The sequence below is a fragment of the Notolepis coatsorum genome (assembly GCF_963971535.1).
Source record: "Notolepis coatsorum genome assembly, chromosome: 1".
Classification (NCBI taxonomy): domain Eukaryota; kingdom Metazoa; phylum Chordata; class Actinopteri; order Aulopiformes; family Paralepididae; genus Notolepis; species Notolepis coatsorum.
The window spans coordinates 311,560,571-311,580,565 of record NC_140165.1 but is presented as its reverse complement, the minus strand read 5'-3'; the positions used below and the strand labels follow the sequence as shown (position 1 = coordinate 311,580,565).

At 51.5% G+C, this 19,995-nt stretch overlaps 1 protein-coding gene across 1 annotated transcript; it reads right to left on the bottom strand.

Annotated features, from left to right (window-relative positions):
* Positions 1 to 201: 201 nt before the first annotated feature.
* neu4 (sialidase 4) lies at positions 202 to 19,872 on the bottom strand (the record flags this gene model as incomplete). The annotated part of the gene is made up of 4 exons (XM_084335951.1): positions 202 to 961; positions 1,121 to 1,614; positions 18,607 to 18,862; positions 19,672 to 19,872. The coding sequence occupies 4 exons, from the start codon at positions 19,870 to 19,872 to the stop codon at positions 398 to 400; spliced, it is 1,515 nt and encodes a 504-aa protein (XP_084192077.1). The 3' UTR covers positions 202 to 397.
* Between the last annotated feature and the right edge of the window lie 123 nt (positions 19,873 to 19,995).

Here is a 19,995-nt window from a genome sequence, read left to right as displayed (position 1 = left end):
AACCTTGTGTAGTGTGGTAGTGACAGGGTTAAGCACGGGCCTCAAAATGCTCCATTAGAAGCAAACAGAAACATGCAGTTTAGAAAAAAAATACTTTAATGTAAATTAGCATATTTTGTGCAGTAATATTTCTCTCATCAACAGAATAGATACACACTCAACATCTTGAACTCCCAAGAGCCATTCATTATCACTGTATCACACTGCATTGCAGATGCAAAGGTGCTATATCTTCCTATCCACCATTCCCAAAAATTACAAAATGCATTCAAATTGCAGTCATGTTTACTGTCGCTAGCTTGATATCACCCACAAGGGCGATCATTCCTGTCTATAAATGCTACCCTAATGAGCATGGATGGACTTGGTAAGGTAGGTATAATACTGTCAACGGCAGTTAGGACACAGAACACAACCCCCTCCTCTTCCTCTCGTCTTTCCTCTTCCTCCTCAGAGACACCTCTCTGATGGGTGTTGTACTTTGAGCATTGTGTCGACAACTTTGCTCTACTCTGGTGGATTTGCTCTCCCGCTGTACTGCGCTGTAAGGCTGCAGTCCTTTATCCGCCACATTGTCCTTCCCCAGCGGCACGTTCCTGGGAAGGTTGTCGATGAGCTCGTACAGGGTGAAGATGCTGAACGAGATCTCGTCGTAGGCCGTGCTGGTGCCGCATTCAAACAGGCAGGCGAAGGCCACGGCGGGTGGGGCGCCTGGGGACGGGGGCAGCTCCAGGTAGGCCAGGTCGGAGTAGGCGCTGGGGCCCTCGTAGATCACCCAGGGCCCGGACCAGCTGTCGGGATCGCGGGGGAACAGGCTGAGGAAGACCCCGAGGTCCTTCCGCGCGTTGGGCCACGTCGGGTGGGAGTACACCACCCAAGTGGGAGTGAGGAAATTCGGGGGGGAGACAGGGGTGGTCATGGTTAGGGTGGGCGCGGGTGCCGGGGTGGTCGTGGTAGTGGTGACGGTGGTGGTGACGGTCGTAGGGGTAGCGGAGGCTTGGATGGAGTTACTGGAGCTGGAGTTCACTGCCGTCGTCGTCGTCGTCGTCGTCGTGGCGGGTACGGTACTTGACGTCGAGGTAGCGGTGCTGTTTGCGGTGGCGTTGTAAAGGGGAGCTACCTTGGAGGGACTCGGGTGAGCCAGGTTGGACGTATAGTGCCTGGAGTGAGCGTGGGGGAGGTGGAAGTGCACCTGGGGGTGGCGGAGGTGTATCGGGGCGGGGAATCCCACAACGCTACCATGACAACCGTTCCGAGGCTCCACCAGTCGATGTACCAGCTGTCCGCCCTGAAACACGGCCCCGTTGTCCAGGCTGAGCGCCTGCACCCTGCAGCCCAGGGGACTGCGCGCGTTACAGTACAGCACGTTGGTGCCGTCCTCCTGGTCCACCGACACCATCTGGCACTCCACGCTCTCGGGGCCCGGCACCGCCTCCCCGAAACGCCAGGTGCGCCCGTGGGTGTCGCTGTAGAAACAGAAGGCCCGGGGCGTCGTCTGGCAGACCTGGCCGAAGCATTCTTTGCAGTTGATGTGGTAGGCGTAGGCCGGCACCACCAGGCGGCCGGACTTCAGCTGGATGCCGTGGCCGGGGCCCAGGGCGAAGGTGGCCCAGTCTGAGGAGGCAGAGCAGAGGTTGGTGAACGGCGTGGTGGGATTAGAGAAATGTTCACATTTGCATTTTGTCATTTAGCTGAACGCTTCTATCCAAAGCAACTTACGACAAGTAAACAGGAAGGGTACAACTCTTTCAGCTGAGTAACAATGTTCATCAAACAGTGTTGAAACTTGGGTGCTGCAGTGTTGAATGCATAGTATATTATATAGGGACACATAATATCACGGTACAGATGCAGAGACATAAAGACTGCACTCGACGCGCATTCATCATAAAGCACGCACAGAGAGGATGTAAGTAGACATTTATTAAACATAAACTCCGGTTGACTTTTCTATACTAAATAAAATAACATCGAACAGGATCTTGACAAAGTAAACTATATAATTGGTCTGGCTTGATGCGGTCGAAAAACTATTGCACACCAAACGCCGCTGTCTAACTCAGCTGTCAAACATTTCATTCACTAATTTGAAGACTCCAGATGAATTGAAAATGGGGGACCCTGATGTAAACAAGACGAAAGTCTTTCTCTGGTCTGCATCCCCTTAACAATTGTGTGTATTGAGCTGTACTGTATTGTACCCATTCTACAATCTGTTAATAAAGTTTTCAATCAATCAATCAAACCAGAGGGGGGGGGGGAATCTATGCCACGCCCCCACAGTCATCAACAGATAAGTATCCAGGTAATTATCCATTTCAAGATTCATTTAAATCATACAGGTAAGTACAATTTCATATCAATTATTAATATAATCCATAAATCAAAATATATATTTTTGTTACAGGTTTCCCATCAAACTCAAATTGGGTCAATAATATGGCTCCAACACATAAGGTGCCCTAACTGGCATGATATACGTTCTACGTTGTAGTCTGTGCCGTTTAGGTGGAAATAGTCAGACACACTCAGTGATCAGACATTCCAAGTAGTTCTGCTGCCGTTAGTGTATGGATATGTATATGTGTTTATGTATATCTATATATATAAATGTATATGTTAACCCTTTCACTGCCACACTACCAAAGGGTTAACCCTTTCACTGCCACAATACATAAGGTTAACCCTTTCCACTGCCACACGACAAAGGGTTAACCCTTTCCACTGCCACACCACAGGAGGTTAACCTTTCACGACCACACCACAGAAGGTTAACCCTTTCACTACCACACCACAGAAGGTTAACCTTTCACTACCATACTACAGAAGGTTAACCTTTCACTACCACACCACAGAAGGTTAACCCTTTCACTACCACACTACAGAAGGTTCTATTTCATTCTGGCCTCCGCTCAGCGTCAGTCTGCACTAACCTCACTTCGTGCCTAGCACTGAATAAAAAAACTCCACAATGTACCGGTACATACCGACATCCGTCTGGCCACACCCCTATCCGCTTACCTTCATAAGCAGGTGTGTGGTCACCTACTCGCCTCCTTCTTCACTTTCACCACAAGGAAGTGCCTTGGTAGATACCCACACTTGACGAGGTTGTTTAGTTGAAGAAAGTTGGAAAACAAAAGAACGGGAAGATACATTGACATCATATCTTTATTTTCTCTCTCACTATTTTCGAGAAAATACGGCGATATTGTCTTCATCACTGGAGCGTCTGGAAGATGATGATCATTCTGACCTCCGCCGGCTTTTTCGTATTAGGGGCTCGCGCCACTGATATACTCCCCGACTGCAGGCCTCCTTGCTGCGGCTGGATGGGTATTGGCCCTCCGGTCATACAGCTGGACTGTGGGAAGCACCGGCTGTTGTGAGAAGTCGGTGGCTTCCGGGTGGGGTGAGTATTGTTTTGCTTGCAAGCACTGGTTGTCTGTTTATGCTATGGGGGTTAGCTGACAATTTTACGAACGCCGACCCCGGACTGGGGTCCTCTGCTCGGCTTCTTAAGCGGCGGACGGAGGATCTTGGTCTGACGCCCATGATGGTCAACCTAGTGGGCCGCGACCAACACCTGGTTAAAACCCGGGATTCTCTGGACGAGCGGATGCTTCTCTGTCCCGTGCAGGCCCCATCTTTCACATAAATGTGGAAGTACACCCTAACGAGGAAATGTGGGCATAGGATCTTCATTATCAGGAGTTCCATACTCAAGTCGGCTGCAGCCCGGATGGGAATTGTGCCGGCTCCGCTGTATGTCTGGTAAATCACAGTTGAAAACTGTGTTTGACATTTCTTTTTCTCTTCCCTCTTAGGATGGGGAGGGACTTGGACAGCGGCCTGTCTGAAGTGTGGCTTGTTATGTCGTTGTGTACAGTTCAGGTGATAGCTGCTTAGCTGGCGTGCTAGTTTGTGGCCTACTGTTGTTAGCCAGTCAGCTGTTAGCTGCGGCGCTAGCTTGTTGTGTTCACTAGGCTAGTAAACGTTAGCTTGTTGCTATCAGTCGGACGGCTGTTAGCTTAATGCTACACTGTTGAAACGTTACTGTGACTATAACATGCCTTTAACACTCTGACTACGACGTCATCTTTGACAGAGGATGTTAGTCGACCCTACACCCGGGTGCCAGTGCCAGCGAGGACTTCGTCAACATGGAGAACGGCGGCTGGGTGGCGTAGCGGACATACCCTCGTCGCCAACGCAGGAGATGCTGGGTTCAACTCGGTGTCCCGTTAACCAGTGTTGCTGTTCTCTCGGCCTGCGCTTAGGGTGAAGGTAGGAGTCCTGACCGGACTTTAAACACTTCTTCTTTTCTTCCCTTCTAAATGTTTTGTAATAACGATGTTTTCAAAACATGTGTTGCTGCAATACATTGAGGATACGACGCGTGTTGTGTGTGAATTGTCTTGTCACTGGTATAGCTTTTCTCTCTGTAGTAAATCGGCGTTGTTTTTTACATGTGTAAAAATGAACTGGTTTTGTTGTGATGAGAACATGTGTGTTCATGTAACGTTGTACCGTGGGTGAACTCACAACTAAGAGGGTTAATTAACCTGTAAAGCTATGCTTAGTGACATGTGACTGAGGAATGAATCTTTTTTCTCAGCATGTTCACACATTAACAGAGGTGCCTGTTCGCCTTGGTCGTATCAAGGGTAAGATAGGAGGGGTGACCCCCCGGTTTCCCTGGGGCTTCCCCCCCCTCCTCTCAGACATGTTTGGTTACAATATATTGTGTCACTGTGTTTGTGGGGATACGATGTAACCCTCAGCTTAATTGCTGGGGTTGTGCTTTCCGCTTGAGAAGTGTTTGGTCACTTATCATGTGTGCTTAGCAAGGTCTGTGGCCATTACATAATCGAGGACTTCTGTCTTCTCTCGTTATGAAAAACGGCATTCCTCTGTAGTAAGAGTGTACTTTGCCATTTTTTGTTGTGATGAAGGGTTGTGTGTGTCGTTGTGATCTACAACTGGGTTAGGTTTGGCCCACAGAAGCACATGTGTAAGTCTGGACCGGGGCTCTTAAAGGGGCCCTCTCTGTTCTGTGTTTTTCCTTAGTAAAACTTAGGTAGCAGGTTAGTACATGAGCTATGTGAAGCAGTTAATGCTTCATGTAGAAGGCTATACCTGGGTCATGGCTCTGCTTGTCATTACATCGTATCATGGGTGAGGGGTAGTAAAGGGGTGAACTGGTAATCCTTTCCTCCCCTTTTCTGATTGGTCAGGGGTTAAAACCCGCTGTCCTTCAAGGTTCCTGTCACGTTGCTGTTCGGCACGTTACAGGGTAAGGGGGGGGGGGGGAGTTTCCTGGTCCCACGCCCTGAAAGACTGGGCGTGTGCACCACGGAAATTCCCCCGCCATAGAGTACGTCGGTTGTTCAGGTCCATGTTATGGATCTGTTTCAGGGAGTTGTCAGAGCTCCTCCTCACGAAGCTCCTCCTCAGGGAGAAGTGCCTTCTGTGAGTTCGGACTCTCCTTCCCAGTGAGGGAGCCTCCTCAGAGTTCAGAGCCTCCTCCTCAGATTGTCAAGGTGAGTAGAACTTCAAAAAAGGAGTTCTGCTCTATTGTGTGTGTATTCGATTCAATTCGATTATTGAGTGTGTATTGGTTCAGTGCCTCCTCCTCGGAGAGCCCTAACCCAAGTGTTACATAGCTCAAGGTTGCAATATATTCTTCTCAATCTATACAGCTCGCGTGGGAAGTCTCTCTGGGGATTTCCGTCTCCTCCCTGTGGCGAGGGTGGCGGGATGTAAAAGTGTAAACAATTTTTACCCTCGGCTGTGTAGACTGGGATACATACTGTTGGTGCTTCCTTCTTTTCTACTAAAAAGAGTTGGAGTTAGGAAGTGTCACACCCCTCTTGTCGTTCCCCATGGCGCCTTGGGGATTCAATGACAGGTCTAAATAGCCTGTTCATTGATGTGGGTGTGTCCCGACGCACGTATAGTGCTAGCTCGGGGTGTTCTGTAAACAGGCGACTGACTGGCACGCCTTGGTTGCTTGAGGTTAAAACGGCGTTTTTATAAAGCAACTGGGATGGAGGTTTTTCCTCTTCCGACGACCAAATCCAACGACCTGGTTTTTGTCATCGACGGATTCTCGTTCATGTCTGGGGGATGATGACGGAATGGATCTGAACATATGTAGAGGGGTCTCACGCCCTGGGGGTGCGCGGTTCGCCCGAACGTCTGGGTGGCCTTCTTTTCATGTTTAAGATCAACACGCATATCTGCCCCTTCTCCTGGAGTAGGCATGTCGGCGTGGTTAGGGCACGGGACTGGTTCTGGTCACGCTGGTCCGGATCAGTTGAACCCGTTGTCCGCCGGGGATGCAGATCTGCTGTTCTGGTACCCTGAGGGACTTGGGCTTTTTTCAGGGGGAAAAATGCCAGGTTGGTCCGGGTGTCACAGGGTTAAGCACTATGGAGACCCTGGTTGGGTACGTTTTTTACTCAGCACTGTCGTAATGGCTTACGGCCATGTCAACCTGTACACGCTCGATCTCGTCAGATCTCGGCCGCTACACAGGTTGGTCCTGGTTAGTACTTGGTTGGGAGACCGCCTGGGAATACCAAGTACGGTGTGCTTAGGGGCTGGTTCTCCATTCTTTTTCGCTCCTCTCTCAAGCATGGCGAAGAGGGGCCTGTTGGGGTGGTCTTTGACCTCCTCTGGTGACCCTGTGTTTCCCGTATCGCCGGGCCCGGTCCGAAGTAATGTTTCGTCGACCCGTAGGCCTGGGTTAACCCTTTTTTGAAAAACTGAAACACTTGTACTGCGGTATAGCCGGTGTATACCCGCAGGTGTGTTTTGGAGTTTTTTCTTGAGGGGTTATAGGAACGACCACCGCATTGGGTAACACCAAGGTGGTTGATTCCCTGGTGTGTTGGAGCAGTGTCAACTCCCGGGTTCACCGTTTGAGGGTGCCCCTCCACGTTCATGACGTCTGCCAATCGTGTCAGCCTTCTCTGCCTCAACCCCTCTGGGTGGGGGGGTTTTAAATGGAGGCTTGGTCATGCAACACCGCCAGCTTATGCCCCTTCCGCCGGGGCGGCTGTGTTCAGCTGTCCCCTCTGGCGCCTGTCTCGTCCGCAGTCTCCAGGCTAGGGTTAATAGCCTGTTGCCTGGTTTTTCCCCGGTGCGCTGCCTGCTTCCGTTGGTTAACCTTTTTTGTGTGCTTACGGCCATGCTGACTGCCTGTTCTGCAGGGTCAGTGTGCCAGGCGGTGTACTATTGGGGGGACAGGGCCCGCTCGGCTGAGGGGCCTTTGTCCGAATACGCTGGCGATGTGGGGGGCGGGGTCACTAAGTGCCCACCTGCTGGCATCATGGACTTCTCCGGGCCCCCGTTCCAGGGGGTCCAGTCCCTTTGGTGGGTCTGGGTCTTCCTTCGCGCTCCGCTGCTACGGCCTTGCCACGGGGTTGGGTTTGCCCTTGACCCCGTGATTCTGGGGGCAGTAACGAGGTTGTTTCCTCCGTTCGTTCCCGGGTGGCATGCGGGTTGTGCGTGTGTGTAGTCGTGGGGTCAAGCCACGGCTGCTCACCCTGTGCGTTGAGTTGCTTGAGTGCCTCTTCGCACGGTCGGGTCCGTCGCCCTCCCATGAAGCCCCCAATAGGGGGGGGTGCCCTCCATTAGGGTGGGTCGGGGGGGCTCGGCCCTCCCTGTTCTGATGGTTGTGGGGGGCTTTCAGCGGGGTGTATTTGTCGGCCGATGGCTCTCGCTCGGCCTCCCTTGTGCAGAAAGTGACGCCGAGCGAGAGCTATACGATACAGAACGTTAGGTTATGACTATAACCAAGTTCTGTTAGTATAGCAACGCTCGGCGTCCGACGCCGCTGCAGCCCTTGATCTCGCCTTGTGGTGAAAGCTTGGGAAGGAGGTGAGTGGGTGGCCCCACCCCTGCTTATATGGGTAAGCTGATAGGGGTGTGGTCAGACAAATATTGGGATTAAAGGTACATTGTGGTCTTTATTCAGTGCGTGTGCACGTGTGCGAGGACAGTGCAGAAAGTGACGCCGAGCGTCGCTATACTAACAGAACTTGGTTATAGTCATAACCTAACGTTATATACATAACCTTACGTTAACCTTTCACGACCACACCACAGAAGGTTAACCCTTTCACTACCACACTACAGAAGGTTAACCTTTCACTACCACACCACAGAAGGTTAACCCTTTCATACCACACTACAGAAGGTTAACCTTTCACTACCACACCACAGAAGGTTAACCCTTTCACTACTACACTACAGACGGTTAACCTTTCACGACCACACCACAGAAGGTTAACCCTTTCACTACCACACTACAGAAGGTTAACCTTTCACTACCACACAACAGAAGGTTAACCCTTTCACTACCACACCACAGAAGGTTAACACTTTCACTACCACACTACAGAAGGTTAACTTTTCACTACCACACCACAGAAGGTTAACCCTTTCACTACCACACTACAGAAGGTTAACGTTTCACTACCACACCACAGATGGTTAACCCTTTCACTACCACACTACTGAAGGTTAACCTTTCACTACCACACCACAGAAGGTTAACCATTTCACTACCACACTACAGAAGGTTAACCCTTTCACTACCACACTACAGAAGGTTAACCTTTCACTACCATACCACAGATGGTTAACCCTTTCACTACCACACTACAGAAGGTTACCCTTTCACTACCACACCACAGAAGGTTAACCCTTTCACTACCACACTACAGAAGGTTAACCCTTTCACTACCACACTACAGAAGGTTAACCTTTCACTACCACACCACAGAAGGTTAACCCTTTCACTACCACACCACAAAAGGTTAACCTTTCACTACCACACTACAGAAGGTTAACCTCTCACTACCACACCACAGAAGGTTAACCCTTTCACTACCACACTACAGAAGGTTAACCTTTCACTACCACACTACAGACGGTTAACCGTTTCACTACCACACCACAGACGGTTAACCCTTTCACTACCACACCACAGACGGTTAACCTTTCACTACCACACCACAGAAGGTTAACCCTTTCACTACCACACTACAGAAGGTTAACCCTTTCACTACCACACCACAGAAGGTTAACCTTTCACTACCACACTACAGAAGGTTAACCTTTCACTACCACACTACAGAAGGCTAACCTTTCACTACCACACCACAGAAGGTTAACCCTTTCACTACCACACTACAGAAGGTTAACCTTTCACTACCACACTACAGACGGTTAACCCTTTCACTACCACACCACAGACGGTTAACCCTTTCACTACCACACCACAGACGGTTAACCTTTCACTACCACACCACAGAAGGCTAACTGTTACAAAGGGTCAGATTAAACCGAATATATATATTTATTACTTGAGATATATTGTATAGTATTTGTATATCGTCTGATATCCCTTGTATATTCTTTGTACATATACACGGAATATCCCTTTACCTAGTACAGGCCAGACCATAATATTCGTTCTCCTATTGGACAGCGATCCCCTAGGCGCCACGGCCATACCCCCAATGTCTAGTTCAAAGTCACCGCTAAGACATGCCTGGACATGCCCGGTTCTGCGCAGTAATATGAGACAGAAATAAGGCTGGTACTAGATTATTCACCTTACGTATAAATACGTTGCAGGTGGATACAGCAGTAATGTTAACCAATTAGTTGAAGCCTCACACCACGATACAACGTGCTGTGAAGTGGGCCCGTTTTGCCCCGAAATAGAGCCTTGAGACCGCGTGCGAATTGATAGCTGAAGTGTGAGAGTTTAACGCTGTATCGTCGAGTTCGACCTATTCTATTATTAAGTAATAGTCTATTATGTATAGTGTATCGTGCGGCTACCGTTCTACAGTGACCAGCATTACCAACGTTTCATCGTACCGAGCTAGTGTGCTTATCCAGGCTGGGCGGCCTAACCTTGTGCCGTCATCCGAGGAGCCCTAGACGAGAACCGTGTGGATATGTACACTGGATAACCTACACCGACGACTACAGAGCCCTTTTCGGCTGGATTATAATGCTTTGGTCCTGTGGATGTTGGAGCAGAGAATCGTCTACCCCCACTACCGTGTGGGATTTACCCTGTGAGGAGCACCGTCGAGCCCGCCTCTAGGACTCTGAGGCTGGCTAGCTTTCCCTCCATGCGGCACTGCACACCGGAGAATAGCTGTTGCTTTGTCTACGGATCAAGGGATTATTGCACTGTCTCCTGTACCTGGAGTCTCCTTATTCCTCGTTGATCCAGACTTTTGCTACCGACAAATCCTCTCCCCTGCTGGCTTACAACCGGAGGGAACCCCCTTAGTATCTCCAGCTGACCTACTAGTGTACCATATATAATTCTTATGCTACAGGTGGTATTAATTATCCCCTTCGTAATATGCTCATGGACTTACGCTCTTGACCTATTCATGCACATTCTTCGCCTTACAAGCGCAACTCTCAATCTGAATAAATGTAAGATAATCTTGGTGCTCTTCTAATAAATATTATTATAAACAGTACTTTCTTGTTGAGCCGTGTTATTGTGGGGGTGTTCATCTCATATACATGTGTACTGTATGGCCAGTAGTAATGTACATAACGCAGTAGTGGTTTAATGATACCATACTTATTCAATACAGTCAGGGAATTGTACCCCTCAGTTACAATTGGTCCTTCGAGCCGGATGGTAATTAGCGTAATATTAATATAATATTAATATTGACATGGCCAGCGATGAACACTCCACAAACGGTTCTCCTAAGCTAGATCGCCCGCAGCGCAGACGGCAGCCACCTCTTTACCTAGAGGACTACGCTGCCAGTCTACTACCTAGCTTTATACAGACGTTAAACGCGGAAAAAGCGGATAGTAAAAGTATGTCAAACCCTACCGACCAGGCGACCCTGCCAGTAGAGACCCTAGTGGGTTCTAACGTAACTGACCAAGCTCACAGGGGGGACCAGGAGGGACATGACATGACTTTACCCCCCGCCAACGTCAACGGGATAGTCCCCGGAGAGCTCCAGGATAAAGAAAGCCCTCCAGGGACGGAACCCAACCCACCACCAGAAGAGACGCGCACCCAGGAGATGGACCTCCTCGGAGCGTGACAGGAGAACGGATCTCCAACGAGCACTGCCAGAAGCCGATCACCTCCATCAGTGTCTTCCCCCAGCGAGGCGGACAAGATGCTGGCGCAGGCATTTATCGCCACCCTGGCAGCCTCCACTGAACGCGATCGACTCCAGGCACAGACGCTTAGCAAGCGCGAACATTCTTCCATGGAACAAGAGCGCCTCCGCGCGCAACACCAAAGTGAGCGCGAACACTCTACCATGGAAAGAGACCGCCTGCAGGCTCAACAACTGAGTGAGCGCGAACAATCTGCAGACCAAAGAGAACGCTTCCACGCGCAACTCCAAGCGCAAGCCCTTACTGAACGCGAACACTCTGCGACCCAGCGAGAGCGCTTCCAGGCGCAGCAAAGGAGTGACGACGACCGCATACGCCTGGAGACCAGACGCCTCCAGACGGAAGAGAATATGGAAAGAGACCGCGCCGAAGCCCAGCGCGCCGCCGCCGATGCACAGCGCGAAGCCGCCAATGCACAGCGCGACGCAGCCCAAGCCCAGCGCGAAGCAGAGCGCGACCTCGCTCACATCAAGCGCGAAGCCGAGCGCGACCGATTACAAGCGCAGATAATGGAGCAACTGATTGCCAGGGCAACCCCCCCTCCCTCCGCACGGAGCTCCAGGGCCTCGTCAAGACAAGGGTCTAGGGCACCCTCCCCTACCCGATCAAGCGACCCGGAGCCCGGCCAACAGAAAGAGCCTATACACGTCTCCGAACCCCCTCCCCGACCGGTCCATGCGAGACCCAGCAACAGGGAAGAACTGGCCTACGCCGCTGAGAGACTAAATAGACGATTACAGGATCTAGAAGACCTGGCAGAGGAAGAAGAAGAGGAAGAGGAGGAAAGTCAAGCCCAACAGCAGCATCGTACTCCACAGGACCAGGAGGTCCAGTACAGCCCAGACTTTACCCCAGAGGCCCTGCGTTACAGACCCCCGACTCGACTCACGGGTGAGCTTGACGCACGACCAGCCCCGAGGAACAGCACCTGGGTACCCGGGCCTTGGTACCCACCAGGTACCAGCCCACAACGACACGTAAGGGGAGACTCGCCTAGGAGGCCTCTCCCCCAACGCTCACCGATGTGCCAGCCATCCATGGCATCGTACCTTGGCACACCGACGTTCCCGGACTTCACACATGAGAACAGAGCACAGTACACAGAGCTACGAATGTGCTTAGAGACAATGATGTCCGATGTCCCCGATGAGACGTACAAGTATGCTATCCTACTCAAGCACCTGAAGGTGCCCAGAGCGCATAATATAGCGCTGGCATATTCCAACTCAAGTACCCCATACACCGCGGCTCTAGTAGCCCTCGACCAACGTTATGGACGCATATGGGACTACGTAATACAAGAGATAAGGAATATTGACCGTCTACCCCCAGCCACAGACAATCGCTCATTAGATGACCTCTCTATCAAGGTACAATCCCTGGTAGGGATGCTGGGGGCACAAAAGGAAAAGGGTAGGCACGAACTGTACGCGAACTCTAATGTTGAAAGAATATTAGAGAAGCTTCCGCCCGCCCGACAAGAGCGCTTCAGGCGGCAAAAGGACCACCGTGATCCCAACGGTCCCGAGCCATCCCTCCTAGACCTGGCCGACTTCCTGGCGAGAGAAGTTAGCAGCCTACGACTGGATACGTTCGTGCGGAGCGTACCAAGCTCCAGAGAGGGACCTAGGAGATCAAACGATAACCGCAGGCTGGTGACCGTCATGCACCAAGCCGAATCAGTACCGCGTAACAAGAACCACAGCACCCCCTCGACGAAAGAGAAGTGGAAGATTGTATGCCAGTACTGCGAAAAGGAACACTGGCTGTCACACTGTGACACGTTCAAGAAGATGACCGCCGACGAGGTGAGTCAATGGATAAAGTCCAACCGCCGCTGTTACCGCTGTGCGCGCAGTCACATGGCAGCCGATTGCCGCTTAAAGAAGAGGTGTAGTCGGTGTGACGGAGCCTACCTAGATGTCCTACACGACAGTAACAAAAGAAAGCCTGCACCCTCAAGCAGCACAAAGGCAAGTGTTATGTACATTGACCCCGCCAGCAGCGGGGGCGCCCGGGTGCTCTTGAAGGTGGTCCGCGTAACATTGAGCTACGAGGACAAGGTCATGGACACCTACGCCGTCCTTGACGACGGGTCAGAAAAGACCCTTCTCCTCGCGTCCGCTGCGGCCCAGCTGGGGCTGCGGGGGAGCGAAGAAACGATGACGATTCGGACTATAAGAAGAGACCTGAAGACGATCAAGGGTGAGAACGTCTCCTTCACTATCGCAGCAAGCGGGCAGCCAGAGAGACGGTATAGGATCACTAACGCTTTCACCAGCCAAGACATAGGCCTGTCGCAGTACACCTACCCCATTGCCAAGCTGATGGACAAATACGTGCACCTGCGCCAACTACCTATACCGCTCATAGACGGCGCCACCCCGACCCTGCTGATAGGATCCGACCACGCACACCTCATCGTCCCGATGGACCGGGTCCACACTGGGCCCATAGGCTGTCCAGCAGCAGTCGAGACCCGCCTAGGATGGACACTACAAGGCCCCCTCTCCAGGTCTCCCAACGGAACAGCAGCCACTCGCTGCCTCCACTCCAGAGTGACAGAAGAAGACACCGCCCTCTTACAGCAGGTCGAGAGGCTATGGACACTAGAGACAATGCCCTTTAAGAACGAAAAGAAACACATTCGTTCCAAGGAAGACATTTATGCCATAGCCCTCCTCGAGCAGGGGACAAAGAGAGTCAAAGTCAATGGAGTGATGAGATACGCAACTCCACTCCTGAGGCGAGAGGGTATGCCTACCTTCCACGCCCCAAAAGAAGCGACGGAGCGGTATCTATCGAACACAGAGCGGCGCCTAGCCAGAGACCCCGCTCAAGCTACTGTGTACCGCGCTGAGATTGACAAGCTAATCACAGCGGGACACATAAAGAGAATTGACATTAAAGAGGCCGATCAGACGACCGAATCATGGTACGTGCCCCACCACAAGGTCCACCACAACGGCAAGGATCGTATTGTGTTTAACTGCAGCTACCAGATCGGATCACAAAATCATCTGATCAAAGGCGGCTTTGATCTCCGGCAGTGGGCCAGCAGCGACCCTCAAGTATTGCGCAGCCTCTCCCCAGAGGACAAGGCAGCAAGCAGCGAGACCTGGATGGCGACCATCCCAGGAGAAGCCCAAGAAATGACATTAGGACTAGTCTGGCGCTTCAAAACAGACTCGCTCCATTATAGACACACACCCCTGACCAAGGAGCAGGGAAGGTCGATTTCACTACCGACCACAAGACGGAGTGTATACAGAACACTCGCCAGACAATATGACCCGTTGGGATGTATTCTACCTTACACCACCAGGGCAAAGATGATTGTACGAGCGCTATGGGACAAGGACCAGGGCTGGGACGACCCCATACCCGACCACCTTGCTTCCACATGGAGAGAGTGGGAGACAGAACTCAGCTCGCTCCCAGGTGTCAACATACGCCGCAGCTACTTCCCACCCACAGTGAGGCCGGAGACGTGTCAGATGGACCTGCACGTCTTCAGCGACGCCTCCGAAGTAGCCTACGGTTCGGTGGCCTACTTGCGGGCCCGAGAGGAGGGAGGAGAAATACATACTGCCTTCATCCTGGCTCGCTCAAGAATAGCCCCCCGCAAGCAACAATCTATCCCGCATCTAGAGCTCTGCGCAGCCCTAGTAGGAGCGCAACTCGCCACGTTAATCCAACGTGAACTCACCATCCCGGTGCAAAGAACAATCCTGTGGTCAGACTCCATGACCGTACTCACATGGATCCAGTCCGATTCGTGTAGATACAAGGTCTTCGTGGGAGTCAGAATCACAGAGATCCAAGATTTAACAGAAGCAGCATGCTGGAGGTATGTGGACACAAAGCAGAACCCAGCCGACGTCATCACACGGGGAATGTCCCTGGATGACCTCACACATCACAATCTCTATAGTGACGGTCCCGAGTTCCTCAAGCTCCCGGAAGAAGAGTGGCCTACACCCACCCCACGGGAGGCGAGTGAAGAGGAGGCAGAGAAGAAGAAATCTATGTTCTGTGGGTTGACACACACACTAGTCCCCACAGATCCCAACATAGACGACTGCCCCACCCTTGAGAGTGCGCAGTTAAAGACATTCCTGTGGCACCACCCTGAGGTTCCGTCCACTACTGACATTAATGCAGCTAACTACGAAGAAGCAGAACTCCTCCTGCTACAGCGAGCCCAAAGAGACTCGTTCCTCGACGAGCTAGACTGTCTGCAGGGATCAAAGCCAGTCCCGTCAGACAGCAGACTGCTCCACTTGGCCCCTGAGAGCGACGCCCATAATCTCATCAGAGTGGGTGGTCGTCTGAGGAGGGCCCCAGACTTAACGGATGACGTCAAGTTCCCGATAGTCTTAAACAGCCGACACAAGGTCACAGAGCTCATCATAAAGAAATACGACGAGGACGTGCACCACGCCGGGGCAGAGAGAGTCTTCGCGGAGATCAGACGTCGCTATTGGATACTGCAAGGAAGAGAAGCAGTACGACGCTTCCAGCGGACCTGTCTAGACTGTCGCAAGTGGCGAGCACAGCCCAGTATACCCCGGATGGCTGACCTACCCCCCTGTCGCCTCCGACTCGGCGACAAGCCCTTTCACTCCACCGGTATGGACTGTTTCGGCCCGCTGTATGTGAAGAAAGGAAGAGGGACGGAGAAGCGGTGGGGTATTGTATTCAAATGCATGACCACCCGAGCGATACACATAGAACTCCTTCCAACCATGAGTACGGACTCATTCCTTATGGCCTTCCGGAGATTCACAGCGCGAAAAGGAAAACAGTCTATATTATTGTCTGATCACGGGACAAACTTTAAAGGCGGAGAAAAAGAGCTGAGAGAGAGCTTCCAAGCTATGGGCCCATAACTTAAGACCCACCTCGCTCCCTCTCAGATTGATTTCCAGTTTAACCCCCCGAATGCACCTCACTTCGGGGGAACTTGGGAACGAGAAGTACGTTCAATAAAGACAGCCCTGTACGCCGTGCTTGGGGCCCAGACCGTGGCGGAAGAAGTCCTCACGACAGTCCTCACGGAGATCGAGGGAGTATTGAACTCAAAGCCCCTCGGTTACGTCTCAAGTGATGTAGCAGATGTCGACCCAGTCACCCCCAACACTCTCTTGATGGGGCGGCTGGACCCCGCGCTCCCACAGACAGTGTACAGACCTGAAGAAGCGAACGGCCGAAGAATGTGGAGGTACAGTCAAGTATTGGCTGACAAGTTTTGGAACAGTTTCCTCCTCCACTATCTACCATCTCTACAGACCCGCCAGAAATGGGTAAAAGAAAGAGACAATTTGACGGAAGGCACAGTCGTCATGATTATCGACCAGTCACTACCCCGAGCTATGTGGCCGGCCGGCCGCGTAAGCAAAGTGATCACTGGTGCCGACGGAAAGGTCAGAGCGGCAGAAGTGCTCGTCCAGGGGGGGACATACACCCGACCCGTGGCGAGGCTGATAGAGTTGCCAAGGCTCCCCGACTCTCTTGATGACGACCATGACCCCCTGACTTTGTGAATTGCCCTACTCCTCACAACGGACATTGAGTAGTGGACAGTGCGGTTAATCTGTCTCTGCTTATCTAATTAGGTGCGGACTAATTAGGAGGCGGCTGTTACAAAGGGTCAGATTAAACCGAATATATATATTTATTACTTGAGATATATTGTATAGTATTTGTATATCGTCTGATATCCCTTGTATATTCTTTGTACATATACACAGAATATCCCTTTACCTAGTACAGGCCAGACCATAATATTCGTTCTCCTATTGGACAGCGATCCCCTAGGCGCCACGGCCATACCCCCAATGTCTAGTTCAAAGTCACCGCTAAGACATGCCTGGACATGCCCGGTTCTGCGCAGTAATATGAGACAGAAATAAGGCTGGTACTAGATTATTCACCTTACGTATAAATACGTTGCAGGTGGATACAGCAGTAATGTTAACCAATAAGTTGAAGCCTCACACCACGATACAACGTGCTGTGAAGTGGGCCCGTTTTGCCCCGAAATAGAGCCTTGAGACCGCGTGCAAATTGATAGCTGAAGTGTCAGAGTTTAACGCTGTATCGTCGAGTTCGACCTATTCTATTATTAAGTAATAGTCTATTATGTATAGTGTATCGTGCGGCTACCGTTCTACAGTGACCAGCATTACCAACGTTTCATCGTACCGAGCTAGTGTGCTTATCCAGGCTGGGCGGCCTAACCTTGTGCCGTCATCCGAGGAGCCCTAGACGAGAACCGCGTGGATATGTACACTGGATAACCTACACTGATGACTACAGAGCCCTTTTCGGCTGGATTATAATGCTTTGGTCCTGTGGATGTTGGAGCAGAGAATCGTCTACCCCCACTACCGTGTGGGATTTACCCTGTGAGGAGCACCGTCGAGCCCGCCTCTAGGACTCTGAGGCTGGCTAGCTTTCCCTCCATGCGGCACTGCACACCGGAGAATAGCTGTTGCTTTGTCTACGGATCAAGGGATTATTGCACTGTCTCCTGTACCTGGAGTCTCCTTATTCCTCGTTGATCCAGACTTTTGCTACCGACAAATCCTCTCCCCTGCTGGGTTACAACCGGAGGGAACCCCCTTAGTATCTCCAGCTGACCTACTAGTGTACCATATATAATTCTTATGCTACAGGTGGTATTAATTATCCCCTTCGTAATATGCTCATGGACTTACGCTCTTGACCTATTCATGCACATTCTTCGCCTTACAAGCGCAACTCTCAATCTGAATAAATGTAAGATAATCTTGGTGCTCTTCTAATAAATATTATTATAAACAGTACTTTCTTGTTGAGCCGTGTTATTGTGGGGGTGTTCATCTCATATACATGTGTACTGTATGGCCAGTAGTAATGTACATAACGCAGTAGTGGTTTAATGATACCATACTTATTCAATACAGTCAGGGAATTGTACCCCTCAGTTACACTAACCTTTCACTACCACACCACAGAAGGTTAACCCTTTCACTACCACACCACAGACGGTTAACCCTTTCACTACCACACCACAGACGGTTAACCTTTCACTACCACACCACAGACGGTTAACCCTTTCACTACCACACCACAGACGGTTAACCTTTCACTACCACACCACAGAAGGTTAACCCTTTCACTACCACACCACAGAAGGTTAACCTTTCACTACCACACCACAGAAGGTTAACCTTTCACTACCACACTACAGAAGGTTAACGCTTTCACTACCACACTACACTAACCGTGTAGTGAAACCGGCTGTAGTGTGGCAGTGAAAGGTTAACCGTCTGTAGTGTGGTAGTGAAAGGGTTAACCTTCTGTAGTGTGGTAGTAGTGAAAGGGTTCAGGGGGCTATAAGGGAGCCCGTGGCTCCTCCCTCACCTTTAATGGTGTCCCCGATCACCCTCTTGGTGAGGTCGGTGACGGGGCTCCAGGTGTCCCCGTGGTCGCTGCTGGACACGTAGCAGAGGCGCGTCACATTCTTGCCCGTCACCAGCTGGTGCGCCTCGGAGGTGTGGCCCAGCACGGCGATGAAGAAGAGGAAGAGGGTGCCGGTGAACTCGTCGTACAGCGGGCACGGGTTCATGGACCGGTGGCCTGCCAGGTAAGCAGTGCCCAGAACACACATGTCCTCCCACTGGGGGGGAGAGGGGGGAGGGGGGTGGGGGAGAGAGAGAGGGTGGGGGAGGAAGAGAGAGTGAGGGGGGGGGAGGAAGAGAGAGAGGGTGGGGGGGGGGAGAGAGTGAGGGGGGGAGGAAGAGGGAAGGGGAAGAGGGGGAAGGAAGAGGGAAGGAGGAGTGAGGGGGAAGGAAGAGGGTGAGGGGGGAAGGAAGAGAGAGAGTGGGAGGGAGGAAGAGAGAGAGGGGGGGAAGAGAGAGGGGGAGGAAGAGAGTGAGGGGGGAAGGAAGAGGGAACGAGGAAAGAGGGGGAAGGAAGAGAAGGAGAGGGGGAGGGAAAGAGTGAGGGAAGGACAAGAGAGGGGGAAGGGAGAGGGAAGGAAGAGAGGGGGGGTTAGGAAGAGAGAGTGAGGGAAGGACAAGAGAGAGAGGGGAGGAAGAGAGAGAGAGGGAAGGAAGAAAGAGGGGGAAGGAAGAGTGAGATGGGGGAAGAGAGAGAGGGAGAAGGAAGAGAGTGAGGGAAGAGAGGGGGGAGAGAGAGAGAGAGGGGGAAGGAAAAGAGAGTGAGAATATGAAACAGATCTGTATTTTGAGTTATGATGGGCAAATAAAGTCATAAGTTAACTTCCATCTAAAAGTAAAACTCCTCAAGAGCATACCCAAACGTTTAAAAGGTCAAACTAATTGTGGATTGTACAGTTAACATAAATTATTCTTCTCTCTGGCCATTCAACGGCATCATAAGCCTGGGATTATTCGTTCCTGTGATGTGAGCTGTTTAAAAAAATTATATTCTCGCAGGAATCAAACCTGTGAGCCACACACTGACCTCCACGTAGTTCCTGTAGAATGTCCCTTTCCTCATGACCAGCAGGTGAGCCTGCGCGTCGGAGGGGCTGAGCCGCTCCTCGCAGAAGGCCAGGAAGGAGTTGGCGCGAGGCAGGTAGAGCAGCGCCGGAACACGATACGTCACTCCATTGGACTCCTTATGGAACAACACTGACCGCGCCGGGTAATATGACGACCTCATGGTCTTTGGCGCGTGCGCGGCGCGCGTGTGTGCGTGCGCTCGTGCGCACACACACTTTGGTAGATAATTTCCAATCCTCCTATTATGAGTTGCTCCTCCACCACCAACGGGCTCCCGGACTGA